The sequence below is a fragment of the Antrostomus carolinensis genome, unplaced genomic scaffold (assembly GCF_000700745.2).
Source record: "Antrostomus carolinensis isolate BGI_N321 unplaced genomic scaffold, ASM70074v2 scaffold6671, whole genome shotgun sequence".
NCBI lineage: Eukaryota > Metazoa > Chordata > Aves > Caprimulgiformes > Caprimulgidae > Antrostomus > Antrostomus carolinensis.
Window position 1 is genome coordinate 83,640 of NW_010295330.1, and position 15,130 is coordinate 98,769.

General features: G+C 39.1%; 1 protein-coding gene across 2 annotated transcripts in view; it reads right to left on the bottom strand.

Annotated features, from left to right (window-relative positions):
- CEMIP2 (cell migration inducing hyaluronidase 2) overlaps positions 1 to 14,839 on the bottom strand; it is a 36,354-nt gene extending 21,515 nt beyond the window's left edge. The window contains exons 1-6 of one of the 2 annotated variants that reach the window (XM_010177961.1): positions 14,515 to 14,839; positions 9,657 to 9,797; positions 8,555 to 9,116; positions 5,691 to 5,860; positions 3,846 to 4,034; positions 786 to 955 (exon numbers count right to left, since the gene is read on the bottom strand). In XM_010177961.1, the coding sequence (XP_010176263.1) occupies positions 786 to 955; positions 3,846 to 4,034; positions 5,691 to 5,860; positions 8,555 to 9,116; positions 9,657 to 9,797; positions 14,515 to 14,839 (1,557 nt within the window). The remainder of the gene's footprint in view (positions 1 to 785; positions 956 to 3,845; positions 4,035 to 5,690; positions 5,861 to 8,554; positions 9,117 to 9,656; positions 9,798 to 14,514) is intronic. The other variant, XM_010177962.1, reaches the window with a different exon arrangement.
- Positions 14,840 to 15,130: the final 291 nt, after the last annotated feature.

The following is a 15,130-nucleotide window of genomic DNA, read 5'->3' on the forward strand; positions in this document are numbered from 1 at the left end:
AATTAAAATCTACATCCAGATGTATTAGAAAGAGAGATTTAAACTGTTGCCAGCACATAACGAGCACAAATACATTTGTATTTTAAATATGAGGCCGCAAACATCTCCAGCAACAGTGAAGAGCTGATACACTGCTGCTCAAACCTTTCATCTAAAAAATATGTAAATATGAGTTTAAATATTAGTTTCTATAATACTACTTTCCCTCAGCTTTCTTTATGTTTACAGTAACACAAGAAATCAGAAGCAGTTTCCTTTACATAACCTTAGTAGTTTCAATTTTTTAAAAAATAAAAATCCACCACGGTCCAACTCAGGTTTCCTTCCTCTCCATGCCTCTCTAGCGTCCAATTTCAGATGAGGCAGATCTCTAGGATTCAATACTCATCATTTGGGGAGGGAGAAAGGCAGTGAAAGGAGGGAACACAGAGAAAAGGAGGGAACACAGAGAAAAGGGAGATCAGACTTTATTCTGTAATATTACAGGATGCACATGCACGGACATCACTTCTAAGGTTTAATCACTGCCATGCAACACTGCACTATAGGCTGGATGCTTCTACAACATTTCATGCATTGATATTCCTTCCTCCAATTCTGCAGGTCAGGTCCTGATGAATTAAATCTAATTTTGGGAAAGCTTGAGAACAAAGTAATTTCTACACAATGCAACTGTATGAATTGATGTTCTTTAAATTCTCAAATCCCTCCAAGTTTAGCATTAAACATTTTGTCCTCAATATGCCTTTACATGACAGCAAGTTACTTTTAAATGTTTTTCAGACCTTGATATGTCCACCAAATGTATCGTAAGTGAAGAACTGACAGTCCTTTTCATGATAGCAAGTATTTTCTGTCTCCCCCTTGATTAAGATGTTCCTTGTAAGAACTCCAACTTCTGCCCTCATGTCCACTCCATCAATAACTTCTCCTGCATGAGGAAACTGAGGATTTTCTGTCCGAAAACAGTTTTGAAGGGAAAAAAAAAAAAAAAAAAAAAAAAGTGTTGTAATTGATTAAATCAAAACCAGTTTTTTATATATAAGTAACCTAACTGTAGCAACAGAACCCATGCATTCTGATACCTTAAGATGCTGTTCTCTCTTAGCTTTTCCTAAGGCACACAAAAAGCACATAACTGTTAGACAATAAACATTAACCCAACTAACAAGCAGCAAATTCCCCCCTTCCAGACTGTAGCTGACTCAATGATAGTTAAGCATCTTGCAGGATGATGAATCAAGTATGCTACTCCATGTTTTCTTCCAAAACATAGTGCTGGTTTTGCATTTTTCATTTTAGTACGACAACTAATCCTAAACAAATCCCAACATTTTATTTGCAAGTGCTTCTTAACTTCAGTCTAATAGCTGGTGAACAGAATGGATAAAAACCAAAGAAAAGTTTAAATTAATCCAATATATTTAGAAAACTTATAAAGAAACACAGATAAAGATTTACTTTAAAAGAAAAAAAGACATTGGCTGCTTAATCTGTTCCAAATAAAAATTAAGAAACAAAAAAGAGGCCAAAACACCTTTAGAATATATCGTATTATTCTCCTCTGAAAGAAAAACGGATTTGCTTTCCTAACTAAATTTGCTCTTTCCTAGATAGCTATTCCGAGGACATACAAACTAAAATTAGAGAAAACAAGACACTCTGGTTTCACACTGTTCTTCCAAAGAAACAATCAATTTCTTATTTGTCTGTACAACCTGAGAAAACCACCCGGTCCTGTAAATTTTAAAAAATGTATTTATGTGTTTATTTTAAAAAAATATTCCCCACCCCTCCATTTATTGATTCCCTGAATACAGACTGTCACTATCTCTTCAAAGCTTATAAAAAGATACAAGCCTAAACTGGTCATTACCAGAATATGAAGCATAACCAACAGTGGTATTAGTTCTGTACCTGCTGTTGAGGATTTTAAAAGATAATAGATGTCTGTAAGTGGGACTGCACTCCTCTACTTGAAGGCTCATCTATTGTTTTTCCCTATATTTGACTAGCATACATAAATCCAGCTCAGAAAGAGCAACTAGACCTCCTACAAAACAGTACTTTTTAGTTTTCCTACTTCAAAGGGGTCAAAATAGCTAAAAACTTAGCAAAAAGCAAAAGAAATAATTTTAAAAGATGGTAAATTCCTCAGCATGTCAAGTTTGCCATTCCACAGAAAATTCACTCTTTGTGGAACAAATGTATAGGGTAGTTTGGGGAATTTTTTTTTTTTTTTAAACAGTATCCATTAGTATGATAAAGGAAACTTGATATTGGAGGTGAAAAAACCCACAAGATGGGCCAGTTCATCTCCTTTAACATCTATATATAGTTCAGATAACACTTATTTAAAAAAAAAAAAAAAGCCAAGATTTTGTATCTTATGACATATTATAAACCTTGTAAAAATATATTTACAGTCCTTTAAAAGCAGTTGTTTTTTCACAGTACATGATTTCCAAGAAGAAACAGAGTTTGTACATATGCTATTCTGTGGTGATAAAAACCTTCTTAAAATTTGAACTGCAACCTTCAAGTTACGTTTGCTCTTGAAAATACTGTGCTCAATAACACACACAACACAAGATGCTTAAGAACAAAGCCCAGGAAGCACCATGCTCAATGACACTAAGACAGCTCTGTGACTTCATGCACCCTGGCATTCTCTGATGTATAATAAGGTGAACTTAGATACACTTTTTCCATTATCTGGGACTTTCCAACACAGTAAAACATACCTGACCCATGCTAATGAATGCTGTGGGATGCCAACTGCTCTGCACAGTGGACATACCAACTAGCAGTCCCTTAAGACACTGGGGAATAAGAAAGTTTGAGGGTGTTCACAGAAGACTTTTGCGAAAGGACAAAGAGAAAAGAAGGGTGGTTTGAAGAAAAGGAAGTCGCACTGTACAGAGATGAATGGGACCAAACCAGATCCTGAAGAGCACTGATAGTCTGCTGCAAACTAACTGCAAAGTACCACTAGTTAGGTTGTGCTATGAACTGATGCTGCAGCCCACTAGAAGGGAGAGAAAGAGGAAGCTGAAGACCAGAGGCTGGTGGACCACCGGGAAGCAGGGTGCTGGCACGGAGTGGCAGAAGGAACACCACACAGACGCCAGCAGAGCAGGGCAGCTAGTCCCAGGGGAGGCTCTTGTGAAGTCAAGCAGAATGACTCAGATAATAAAAAAGGAAACGGTCAACAACACGCACAACCATTTTATGTGCATCACGCCCAAAGGAAAAACAGATTGCAACTACTCAGGGATATCCTGTGTGAGCAGAGGCTTGGATGTGCCACTTATTTCATAACCATTTTTGCTGGTGGAGAGGGAACTGAGGAAAAGGGGGGTGGAGAGAGAAAATAGACAGGTTCAAAGATTGCCATTTTCTTTTTCTTTTCTTTTTCCCCCCACTTCTCTTTTTTTAATAACAACAGAAAAAATACAACGGTAACACTTCAAAAGATGGGAAGCACACTAATGGCAAAGGAAACAGTAATGACTGCAATAGCCATTCAAGAGCATACAAAGAGAACCAGTGAAAAGACAGTAAGGAGCCAAGAAAGGAAGACAAGCATAATCCTCTCGGAAATAAAGTGTTCAATAAGCCTGGGAAGAAAGGAGAAAGAGAAGTTAGTTTGGTAAGCTGTGAGGCAGATCTCTCATTATACAGAGCAATTTTACAGCAAGGAGAAGTACGCAATCCTGTATATGGCAACAAAGCAATGCAGAGACAGATGAACAGGCTGCTCTTTACTGCTCACACCAAAAGGGATCATCCCAGGTGTGAATATATATTTCACACAAATCTTGAAGTGGTGACTGCTCTCCTACCTTTGACTTTCACCTGATGCTTGGTACACTCTGGGCAGGGAAGGAGGGTGAATTCCTCCGTCTGATACATCGAATAGTCTGTGCTTGCGACCACAATCCGGTCTCCAGGCTCCCAACTACTAACATCATCCAGAAGATTCAGTATCACTCCACCTACAGCTTCTACCTGGAAGCCTGAAATTGGGACACCTAATTAAAAAAAAAAAAAAAAAAAAAAAAGTAAACACAATATAAGATTATATTCACCTTTATAGGAAACCATCTCCAAGAAGATACTAATAAGAAATGCATGAGATTTCACAAGCTCCAAAGCCCTCTATAATACAATTCTGCTCTGAAACTGCCAGTGTGAGACACCATTACAGCCCACTTATTTCACAGAATAGTTTGGGTTGGAAGGGACCTTTAAAAGTCATCCAGTACAAGCCCCCTGCAGTGAGCAGGGACATCTTCAACTTGATCAGGTTGCTCAGAGTCCCCTCCAGCCTGACCCTGAATGTATCCAGAAACAGGGCTTCTACACCACCCCTCTGGGCAACCTGTTACAGCGTTTCACTGTCCTAATTGTAAAAAATTTCTTCCTTGCATCTAGTCATCATCTACCTCTTTTAGTTTAAAACCATTACCCCATGTCTTATCGCTAAAGGCTTTGCTAAAAAGTTTGTCCATATCTTTCTTGCAGGCCCCCTTTAAGTGATTTGGTGGTTCTCAAATAAAACAAATGGAAAAGATGGAACTAACAGTGACAGGAAAAAAAAAAACTATGATTTTTTTTTTTTTAAAAAAAAACCCCTAATATCATATGGCAACAATTTGTAGGTCCAGCCACCTCTACTTGTTTGAAGTGACATTTTTCTGCCATTTGAAGTTCTACAGATGTAATTAAAGATCTGGCAAAACAACGTAGGGGGACTTTCCTTTTTATTCACAACTAATAAAACAGTTTGGCAGGCTAAATGACACACACATGCTATTTCACTGCCTTGTAACAGATCTGCGTAAGTTCAGCAACTCTTGCCAACTCTAGACCCAAACTCCACAGTACCAGCAAGCAAAAGATGTATTTTGGTGCATTTTTTTTAATGTAAGTCTATACATTTCATAGAGCTGCAACAAGCAGTAAAGGAGTAGTATCAGAGTTCAACTACTTAACAAATAAATATCCAACTACCTTAAAAAAAAAATTCTTCTGAGGCAGATACGATATCGCTTAGTAATTCTACAAACAGAAAAAGGTGCCTGCCCATAAAAAGCAAAACTCAGATCAAAGACATCTTAAATACAAAAATGAATAATGGATAAAAGCAAACGAGTGGTAGGCCTTCTAGGCTCTTTATACCACAGATACAACTTGGTATGAGAAAAGCTGCCTGAAGTTCAGCATCAAACAACAACAGAAGACTGTAACAAGAATAAAACATTTTTCTTGGCTTCTACCAACTTTTCTTTTTAGGATCATAATCACCATCTCAGAAGCTTAGGTTTAAAATACACATGACTGACATACTACTAAAATGAAAGAAAAAGTTGAAATGTTTCAGCCTCTATAAGATCCCTTATCCCTATCTAAATATATTAAAAGTGAAGACTCTTAATGTTATGCTGTTCACATACTACATACAAATGGACTGAGGAAATCGGCTGTACTGAAGAACTGTGTCCTCAAACTTCATCCGTAGCAAGAAAAAAAAAAAAAAACACAAAAAACCCCCAAAAAACTCAAACAAAAACACTTACAGCAGAACTCAGAAATTTAAATTGCAACCAACAGTTCTAGGAAAAAAAGCGTATACAATATTTTTTACTTCCTCCCCGACTGCAGTATGTCACAAAATGCTTTCCTACCATCGTTCCATTCGCTGTAAGCTCTCACAACAAACTTCTGACCATCCACTGTGAAAAACTCCTTCTGAGCAAGAGCTTTCCCACCAGTGCTGTGGTTTTCATAGTTTCTCACCGATTCATTACAGGAAGAATTTCCACCCCCTATAACACCAACAAAAGCCCAGGCTTGCCTGTAAAAAACAAAAGTAAATGTTTCAATATAGTGGTCCTTAAAAAATTGTTCACAAACAGGTAAAGGACAAGACAAGGAACACAGAAGTAATAAATAAATCTTTTTGTCTGCTCTTCCAAATTAACTTTAAAATGCAACTTCAAAATGCAGAAGAAAGATGGGCAGACCCCATTGAAAAGAAACATAGTTTAAAATAACTGGATGTCCTATATACAAGTTGGCCAATACAAGAGCTCTTAATGGAGAAGACTTTCAGATACATTTTTAGTACAAGATCCAAGATACACTTTTTCCAAAAGCACATTGCAAGAGATGAGTGACAGAAGTGATACAGCATCCTACTTCTCAACAGCTTTACCAGGGCACAGGCACAGGAAGACTAGCAGGCACTGTTGATGTTCCTGCCATAGCCCGCTGCCGTCATGGCAGCAAGTGCTGTCCCAGAGCGATGGCCAGGAGACCACCCATGCATCAAGCCAGGAGGGATGGACACAGTCAGCAGCAGCTGCTGGCGATCACTGTACTGGATGGGCAATACCTTTCGAATCTTTCAAGATTCAAAGACCCAGAAAAGAAACCGCATACTGTTACACAACCTTTGCACAAGGCGTCATCAATGCTTGTGAAGGCTGAGATGAAAGATTTTTGCTTTTCTCCATTGCTGGCCCTTTCCCTCAGCTGGACACCTACTTGGCTGAGCACCAGTGTGCAGAAGGGAATCATCCTGGATGTACCTCCCCTTCTTACAACTCTGCTCAAAGCATCCAAGTTTTTGGAAATGAAAAACTGCACACCACAGAAAGCTGCCACCAAGTTCAAAAAACAAGACTATTTTGCTGTTCTTTACTGCTCTGTAATGTCATAATTATGTGTGCAGAGGAAGCAGTCAAGATCATCTACTAAAAAGCCAAACAATTTTGCATCATTAAAGTTGAATCATTCACCCCAAATGAAAACAGTGTCAGCTAGCTGGACTATAGCCTGTTGCTACTGATTGATTCAAAGGCAGATATGAAAACCATCTTCAATCCAGTTGCCTTTATTTCAGTCCCCTCATGGTGTTCTTATTGATCAGGATTAAAAGGCCAAATGAAACTGTTTAGTGTTAACTTCTTCACAGGAATAGCACATATTGGGCCAGCTTTTCAGTAGCAGCAAACAAATAAGCTGAATGTTTCACATACGAACATTTAAAATAAGTATCAAGATATTTTAATGCATGCTATTTTGCAGGAAGAGGTAGAAGGGAAGAGGGGTGTAATGGAGTATTCACCTCCATGCTGAAATCTCCTTCACTATTTTACAGCCTGAACAAAACAACCCTGCTTTACCTCATGAGTGCTCAGGGAGAGCTTCTTGCCTGTGTTCCACAGCAGAAGATGACAATTTTATGTGCCTACAGAGCCTCTACCAACTAATGAAAACAGACAAGAATCTGTTCAGCAGAGAAGGAAAAAAGGCTGTTTCTTCCCAGCTGCAGGCTGAAGAGGTTCCTCATATCAGACAAACCAGCATGGAGGTCACAAGCAGAGACAAACACCAGAAACCCACACCTCCAGGCCAGGTCAGGGCTACTGCACACCAACCTGAACAACCACCAGATGGGCTTCACTGCTTTCAGGAGTGGTACTTACTACAGCATGTCCAGGACTCAGCACCTCTGACCAAACTGCTTCAGAAGCAGCACTGCAAGCACTTGCCATCCCATGACCACATGCTTACACAGCCACTGACACAAACGTGCTCCTGATGGAAACTGGGGTCAGAACATGCCATCCTGACAGATGCCTCAGCCCACCTCTGCCAAAGCAGAGGGAGGAAACTACCCGGAATCCTGATGCTGGGGGATAGTGAGGGGTAAGAATGGAATGGAAAAGCTAAACAACTGATTTCCTGGAAAACACTGGAAAACAGAAACAGGTCATACAACACCTTCTTAATAAAGCTGAAGAGCGAACTGACAGTCAGTTAGGACACTTGTATTGCTAAGCCTGTGCAGCACAAAGCCAAGTTCAGAATGTGCACAACAAAAAGTCATTTGCAACAACTAAATGAATGGCACAGCAGTTTAAGCTTCCTACTTTAATAAATCCTATTAATAGAAGAATAATCTCTTCTTCTGTCCCACCATCCAAACCCTGACCAGCTGAAAAGAATGGTCAAAAGACGCAGGAACACCTTACAGGTGTACTTCAATAACAAAGTATTTTTACAGATCAGCTCCCTTGCAGAATCAGTGGAAGGGTAATGTACTGTCATTTCAACAGTGCACAGGTATAAATAAAATGCTGTTTGTTATACAGGATTAGCATCCCTTCACTCTATTCAGTTTCTAGCTTGGCATTCCTTGCTCCTCCAAATATAAATATGCATTAAAAGCTTCAGCTGTTTTCTATCTGTGTACTTGAACAAGAAAAAATTCCTCATGGCACTCAGTTTTATTTTCTGTAAAGAACAGTGAAAAAGAGCAATTACAAGTAATAACGTCTATCACACAGATACCTGTAACTAACAGTCTCTGTGCTCTCAAAATACTGCACACTGAACACTACTACTGCAGTACTATGTACAACACCAAGAATCCTCTGAAGGCTTGAAGAACAGACACTGTCAAAGTTTAATGAATTCCTCAAAGGTGGCAGAATCTGTATCTAATCTTTACTCAGCACAAAAGGAAAACTAAATTATTTACCTGTAACTCAATCCTCTGACAAACTTACTTCCCAGAAGATTTTGGATAGTCACTCTGGTTTCTTCCAGTAGATTTTTAGCAGCTGAATCTCCTACAGCAATAGCAACAATACGACCAGGACTTCCATTTTTCAGTAAGTTCTGGAGCTTCAAGCTTTCTTCTGAAAATTCATGAGTATCAAACTTCAGCACTTCCAAAATCTCTGCTGTGTCCTGATCAATCACTCTCACATTTAGTCCTCGGGAAAAATTCTTTTTAAATGTATAATGACCATAGGCCAGCCCTGAGAAATACATAGTCTTTGACAGAAGAGTCCATGATAACTTCTGGTGACCGTGTAACTCCAGTGTTCCTTCAGGGCCCACGCCAATAAATTTTTTGCCAAAGTCTGGCACATCAGCACCTTCATTTGACTTCCCATATAAAATAATAGTTGCTTTGGATTTATAGCGGCATTTCTCTGCTCCAACATGAAGCATTCCACCATCCTTTATCAGGATAAATCGAGTTCTCAAGGTAATATTTTTAGAACCTTCTTTATCATCACCAAAAACAAGTAACCCTAAAGGGAAAAAAAAAATAATTCTGTAGGTCAAATCAAAATTGATATAGACTCAAAGAATCAAGTTCTGCAATAAAAACAACAGAAAAATTACTGATTTATTTTCCACACCCATGAATTAAGCTGTTGCACTTTTATATACGTTTAAGAATATTTGGGAAAGTAACTCCTATCACTTGTGATATACCTTTCTGAGAATTTGGTCACTTTATTCCTAATCTTTTCGGACATCTTGGTGGCATTACTAACATATCACAGTTACCATCAGAAGACAATCATATCTTGTATAAGGAAGGCTACTACGCAAGTCATTTTTTGCTATATCCTACAGAAAACCACATCAACGCTCCACTGAAAAGACTCTACAGTGTTCATTCATCTTCTTCATGATATTCCTGACCTGGTAGCAGGCTGAAAATTCAAAGCAGGGGAACCGGTCAATAAGCTGCAACATAAAATGCCAACATATTTTTCATGTAATCATGGAAGTAAAAACTATGCAGTAAACTGAAGCATGACATTTATCTTGCCATTTTGTACCTCCATCCTGTATAACTATTGAGTGTACTGTAGCATCCGAGTTCAGACGAAACAAATCCCCTTTTTTTATAAAAACTCTCTTTTCAGGATCTTTTCCAGGGCTCCAGTTTTTAAGACGAGGATTCTGATCAGGACAATTCTCTGCAATACAAGGTGAAATTAAGCTTTTAAAAAACAAGCATCCTCACATGAATCAAGGCATCATTAGGATGAACACAAGCAGGGCAGAGTCAGTCACCCACAAAGGATTTCCACCTCCTTCTGTGGTTACAGTACTGATGCTACTGTTTGTATATGAGCAGCCAAAAGAATACCTGAAAGATAGCTAAACTCTCCAGGGTGGGAAGGCTTTCTTATACTGAACCAAACTACTGAGGACCACAGACTGAACTGTCAACATATATTGTTGACAATAGATACTTTTGAACGCAATCTGATTTTTTTTGAGATTTTCTACATCACTTGCAGTAAATGAGGAGAGGTAAGTGGGAAGGACTCGGATCCACAACAGTCAAACAGAGCACTGGATGTCCTAGGCCAGCTACCCAGGCCAGCTAACGTGGTTGTAAAGCACATAAATATCTCACCTCCCCCAGGCTCTCTCCTTCTGTGAGAAAGCCTGATCCCTTCTTGCTTTGAAGCATCCAAATCACTTCTTTCAGTGAAGGTTTGCAGGTAAGGGATAAAGAGGGACAAGACAGCCTTAGTATATTTAGTATAATGCCTTACTGGTTAGGTTCCTGGGAGACAAGACATTTGGGTCTAAACTCATGGTTTGTAATCCTTAGGAAGTCAGATTAAATATTGGGCTACAAACCATGCGAGAGCAGTCACCTGCTGAAACTCTGCTGAATGTGTGGCACTACACAGACAATAGCACCATACTACAAGGCCAGAAAAGGAGAAGCAGCAGCAAAAAGTGACAGGACTGTATGATTACAGATGAAGCTACAGCAATGTACTACTTCCAACATGCACATCTTTAGCATATTAAGCAGCTGAGTAATGCAGCAACATAGACATACTACAAAAACAGGAATGGGAAGTATACTCCTGGTATTTTCTTACCAAAAAGTCAGACTGAAAATATTTTTCTTAAGCAAAATACAACCAAAAAGATGCCAAAACAAACAGGTTAGTAGCCCAACTGAGAGTAACAGTCGAAATAGGCTTTTCACAACTTATCTTCTGGAGAAAAACACCCATGCATCTGCAATGCAACTTTGGGGGCAAAAAGTTATGAGCAAAATCTAAAGAAAGTGAAACCTATCCACAAGTTTAACACAAGCCAGCCTTAGTTTTGCTGACAGAAATGCTTTTTCCTTTGGTGTTGCTCTCCACACTTCAAATCCTTTCCAACTCAGGAAACCCACATAAACCAAGATTTGACTACCCAGTGGGAAAAAATTAGCAGAACTGCACAAGGGCAAAAGGCATCCAAGTAGCAATATAAAAATAAAAACAAAGTAAAATCTTTTGGGGGGATCCTAAGAAGACAGCATTTAAAAAAGGAAATTCAGCTCACGAGAGAAAACCAAAAAGCAAGAAGCACTGCAATCAGTAAGACTGCTGAGCACTCACCAGATAAAGGCAAGTCTATTGCCTGACTCATACAGAGTCACTAAACCCCTTCCTCCAGACACCACGTACACACGAATTGTGAAGAAACACATATTTTCTGGCTGGTAGCAAAGGGCAATGTGAGGAAACCATGAGTCAGCAACCTGATGATTTCTACTTAGTGTGATTCACAGAAGAGACCTAGTAACTAAATTTTTCTATTGAGTCAGAAATAAGAGGTATAGCATAGTAACAAAAAAAAAAAACCCAAAAAAAAAAAAACCCCAAACCAAACATCTATTGTACATTACAATCCAGCAAGGAGAAACAGGCACTCCTGTAATGCAAGCATGTTTCTGCAGCATGGCAGATCAGCTTTTTGGCAAGCACATCAGACATGCTCAGCAGAAGTATTTTGAAATCCACCCTTATCAATTGCAGTGTGGTGCAAGGAAACATCAAGTATTTAGTACTTCACTATATGTTACCTGTAAAATTACTCACTAGATTTTAGAGACCACAGTCATTGCCTCACAGTTAAGGTTAAATGAAAACAGAAGCCTAGACCAGAAAACGTTAGGCAGTTATGGCCTTGCCAAATGTAATTACTCATGTTGAAAATTTTTCAAGTCAAGCTTCTGCTTCAGAACATTTTTGTAAAAATGGGTCAGCTGTCCTTAAGGCTTAGTTGCTTCTAATAGAATTGGAGGGGCAGGAAGTGATATTTTTGCAAGTGATGGAGGAAAAAAAAAAAATTTAAAAAAAAACACTCTGAAAAAAAAATTCTAGAAACTTCCATGTGCTGGAACAAGGATATGAAATTTGGCAGGAGAACAGGGACAAAAGAGTTCTTAAGATGTAGTTAAATAGTTGCTTTCTACCTGCTTAGCTACCAAGTCTGGATTTTTTAAGGCCTCTGGGAAAAAGTTATCACTGTTATATTATGCTCAGCAGAAGTTTATCACAGTTTGGCAGCTATATTTTCTGAGGATCCTGTTTACCCTGGGCAAGCTCCAGCTGAGAGCTGCAAAGGCCAAGCAGAACTTTTCCCTGAAAACCTGCCCAGCTTGTCATCCTGACCCTGCAGCACGAGCCTCTGGAAAGCACGAGCCTCTGGAAATGGGGAAGGAAATTGCATTTCCAGTGCTCTCCCTGATCTCCAGTGTTCAGGACTCCTTAGAAAAAAAAGATGATGACAGGAAGATAAAAGCAAGGAGGAAAAAAGAAACCAGCTGACAGGCAGGAACAGAAATGCAGACAAGTATCATTTTCCCTTTGGGGAAGGTATGCCGGAGGTTTAGGATTTACACACAATTACTACTAAGTCTCACATTCCCTCCATTGCCTTTTAAAAAGCCATTAAAAGTACTGACAATATGGATTTCAAATTAGCCCTTAAGAAGAACACACCTAGCTGGTAACTGTGTCACTGGCTGCAGTACCACATGTGCTAGGTTGGAGCCGAGTGTATTAACATTTCAACGTGTTGGGAAACTTTTGGGAAGTTGCTGCAACAACAGTACTGCAAGATTAACATTTCAGACAGACTTCCTTCATGCTTTTAGGAGTTTCTCTTGTGTCAGCATTTCCAAATGATTCTATGGGCATTGGGGTTTTTTTTAAAAGGATAATGCCGGGAAACTTCAGAAAAACACAGTGCAACAATTAATGCTGAAAACTGGCCTGAACTTCCATCAAGAAGCAGTGGGACATTGAAGGAAAGCTGTCACGACCTTGGGTTACTCCTTAGCCCTTACATAAGTCATTACTATAGACAATAAAAAAAAAAAGCCAGTCTACTAAATCACAGCAACTTTTCCTGCAACATCCTCAATAACCCCAGTGATCCATCAACCACGTGCTGACCACGCCTTCAGTGCAAAAATCCGCAGAACTCAATGTCTCTGAAATGAGCTACCACTCACTGCATGAAGCAAAACCATTCCAAAACCACTTACATTTTTTAAAAAAAGGCAGCCCACCTCCTTCATAGCTTTTAAAGCATAAAGGAACTATTATTTTATGTATTCCACGGCACATGATAACACTCTGCTTCTACTAAAACCCTCATCAAAATCTGCAACTTAAGTCTTGGTATTAAAGCAGAAAGTTCCCCCCAACACCTGAAAGTGCTTCTCAGAGTCAACTGGCTGTCACTCTTCAGCCTTCTCTTAACCTTGGCTGTAACTGAAGTACTTATTGCAGATATGCACCCGTTACCAGTGATCTGGATCACAACATAGCAATAGCTTTCCACTTAACTAGTCCCTCAGGCTTTTTTGTTTTCCTTCATAATTTTTAAGAAAGCTCAGTAATTCACCAAAGAAGAGATCTCAGCAACCCTCTACCAAGATCACTCCAGTTAGATGTGCGCATTCATTCTATACTGTCATCTGGAATCTTCAGTTTATTATATAATTTGTTCCCTATGTGTTGCACTGACTTTGGAAACTGAATCTTTTAGAGTTACTATGCCAAAAGTCACTGAGGAGTGTAAGTCTGTTGTGTTACAGCAGCCAACAGTTTAAATTCAAAACCCTTTAGTTTAGCTTTTAGTAAACTGACTTCTGCCTTTAAAAAACAAAAAAACAAGAACAACCAAATGAAAAAACCCCAAACCAACCAATCAATAAAACAACCCATACTCCAAACTACAGTATCATCTTTTAGCAACTGCACCTCATAGCAACTCAAGCAGTATTTGGCCAGAGGGATGTATACTTAGTGATCAGTGGTTAATCACATCACCTGTCCATGCTTTATAACCTCTGATAGGTGGTTTTTCCAGGAAAATTGCCCAGTTTTCTAAGATAAGCTAGAAAAAAAAATCAGGGCTAATAGATGAAAAAGGTCCCTTCTCGATTTGTGTATAAACAAAGCAAACACATACTGCTGGTATAAATTCTCACAGATTTTTAAGTGTTTTTGCTTGAACACTCTTTTACTACCTTCCTTAGTTACTCCTTAAACAGACAGTATTTCATTTCATCTCCATTTTGTGAACATAAGACAGCTTCTTCTGCAGACAAAAAATAATTACACTTATACAACACTGACACTTCTTTCCCCCTCACCAGTAGTCTTTATTTACTGCTATGCCTTTTTGCTTCATTCACACATAAAAACTACACCAATAATAGAAAAAGGAGCTGATGGTAGCCCCCAAACACTGTTAAAATTGCAGTAAGCATCCTATTTTTTGCACTTAACTTTTAACACTAATACTGATGCTGAATTACTGAATTACGCACACAGGGACCATAACTTCTAGGATGATTTAGTTTGCAAAAGAACTTACCATCTGGAGCATATTTTGAAGCTATTCCCAAAAAAATCCCCAGTGCAACAAAAAGTGAAAGGCTAGAAATGGCAAAGCAAATGAGAGTATTTTTATGCCTGTTGGCTTCTGCCTGGTGGCGGTGGTGATTCACTGGTAAGGACGGGAGTCTCGTCCGGGCTTCTTGTCTCGAAGAGGTAAATTCAGCTGCAGCATGGCTCTGCAAAGGCAGCGGGGGACGGAGAGGGGCAATTCTGCCTGGGACATACCCCGAAGACCTGTGACTGCTCCCATTCTGAGGTCGGAGGAAAGCAGGGGAGCTCCCCCTGGCATCAGCGTCTTGCATGTTATAAAGTCACTGGAACATGCACACACAGGGAAAAAAAAAAATAAGAGACAGACTTTCAGAATACAATACATAAAAGAAAAAAGAAACAAACAAACAAAAAAAAGGCAATTCTAAGCCACATGCCTTCTTAAGAAGAACAGCCACTGAAACTGTGGCTATTCACAAAGCATCAGTTGCTACTGGTCATTTGCCACATTATAACAGTGTGAAACAATGATATACGTATCTTTAACAACATTAAACTCAAAAGCATCTGTTACGAGAACAGAGTAAAGCACAGACGATTTC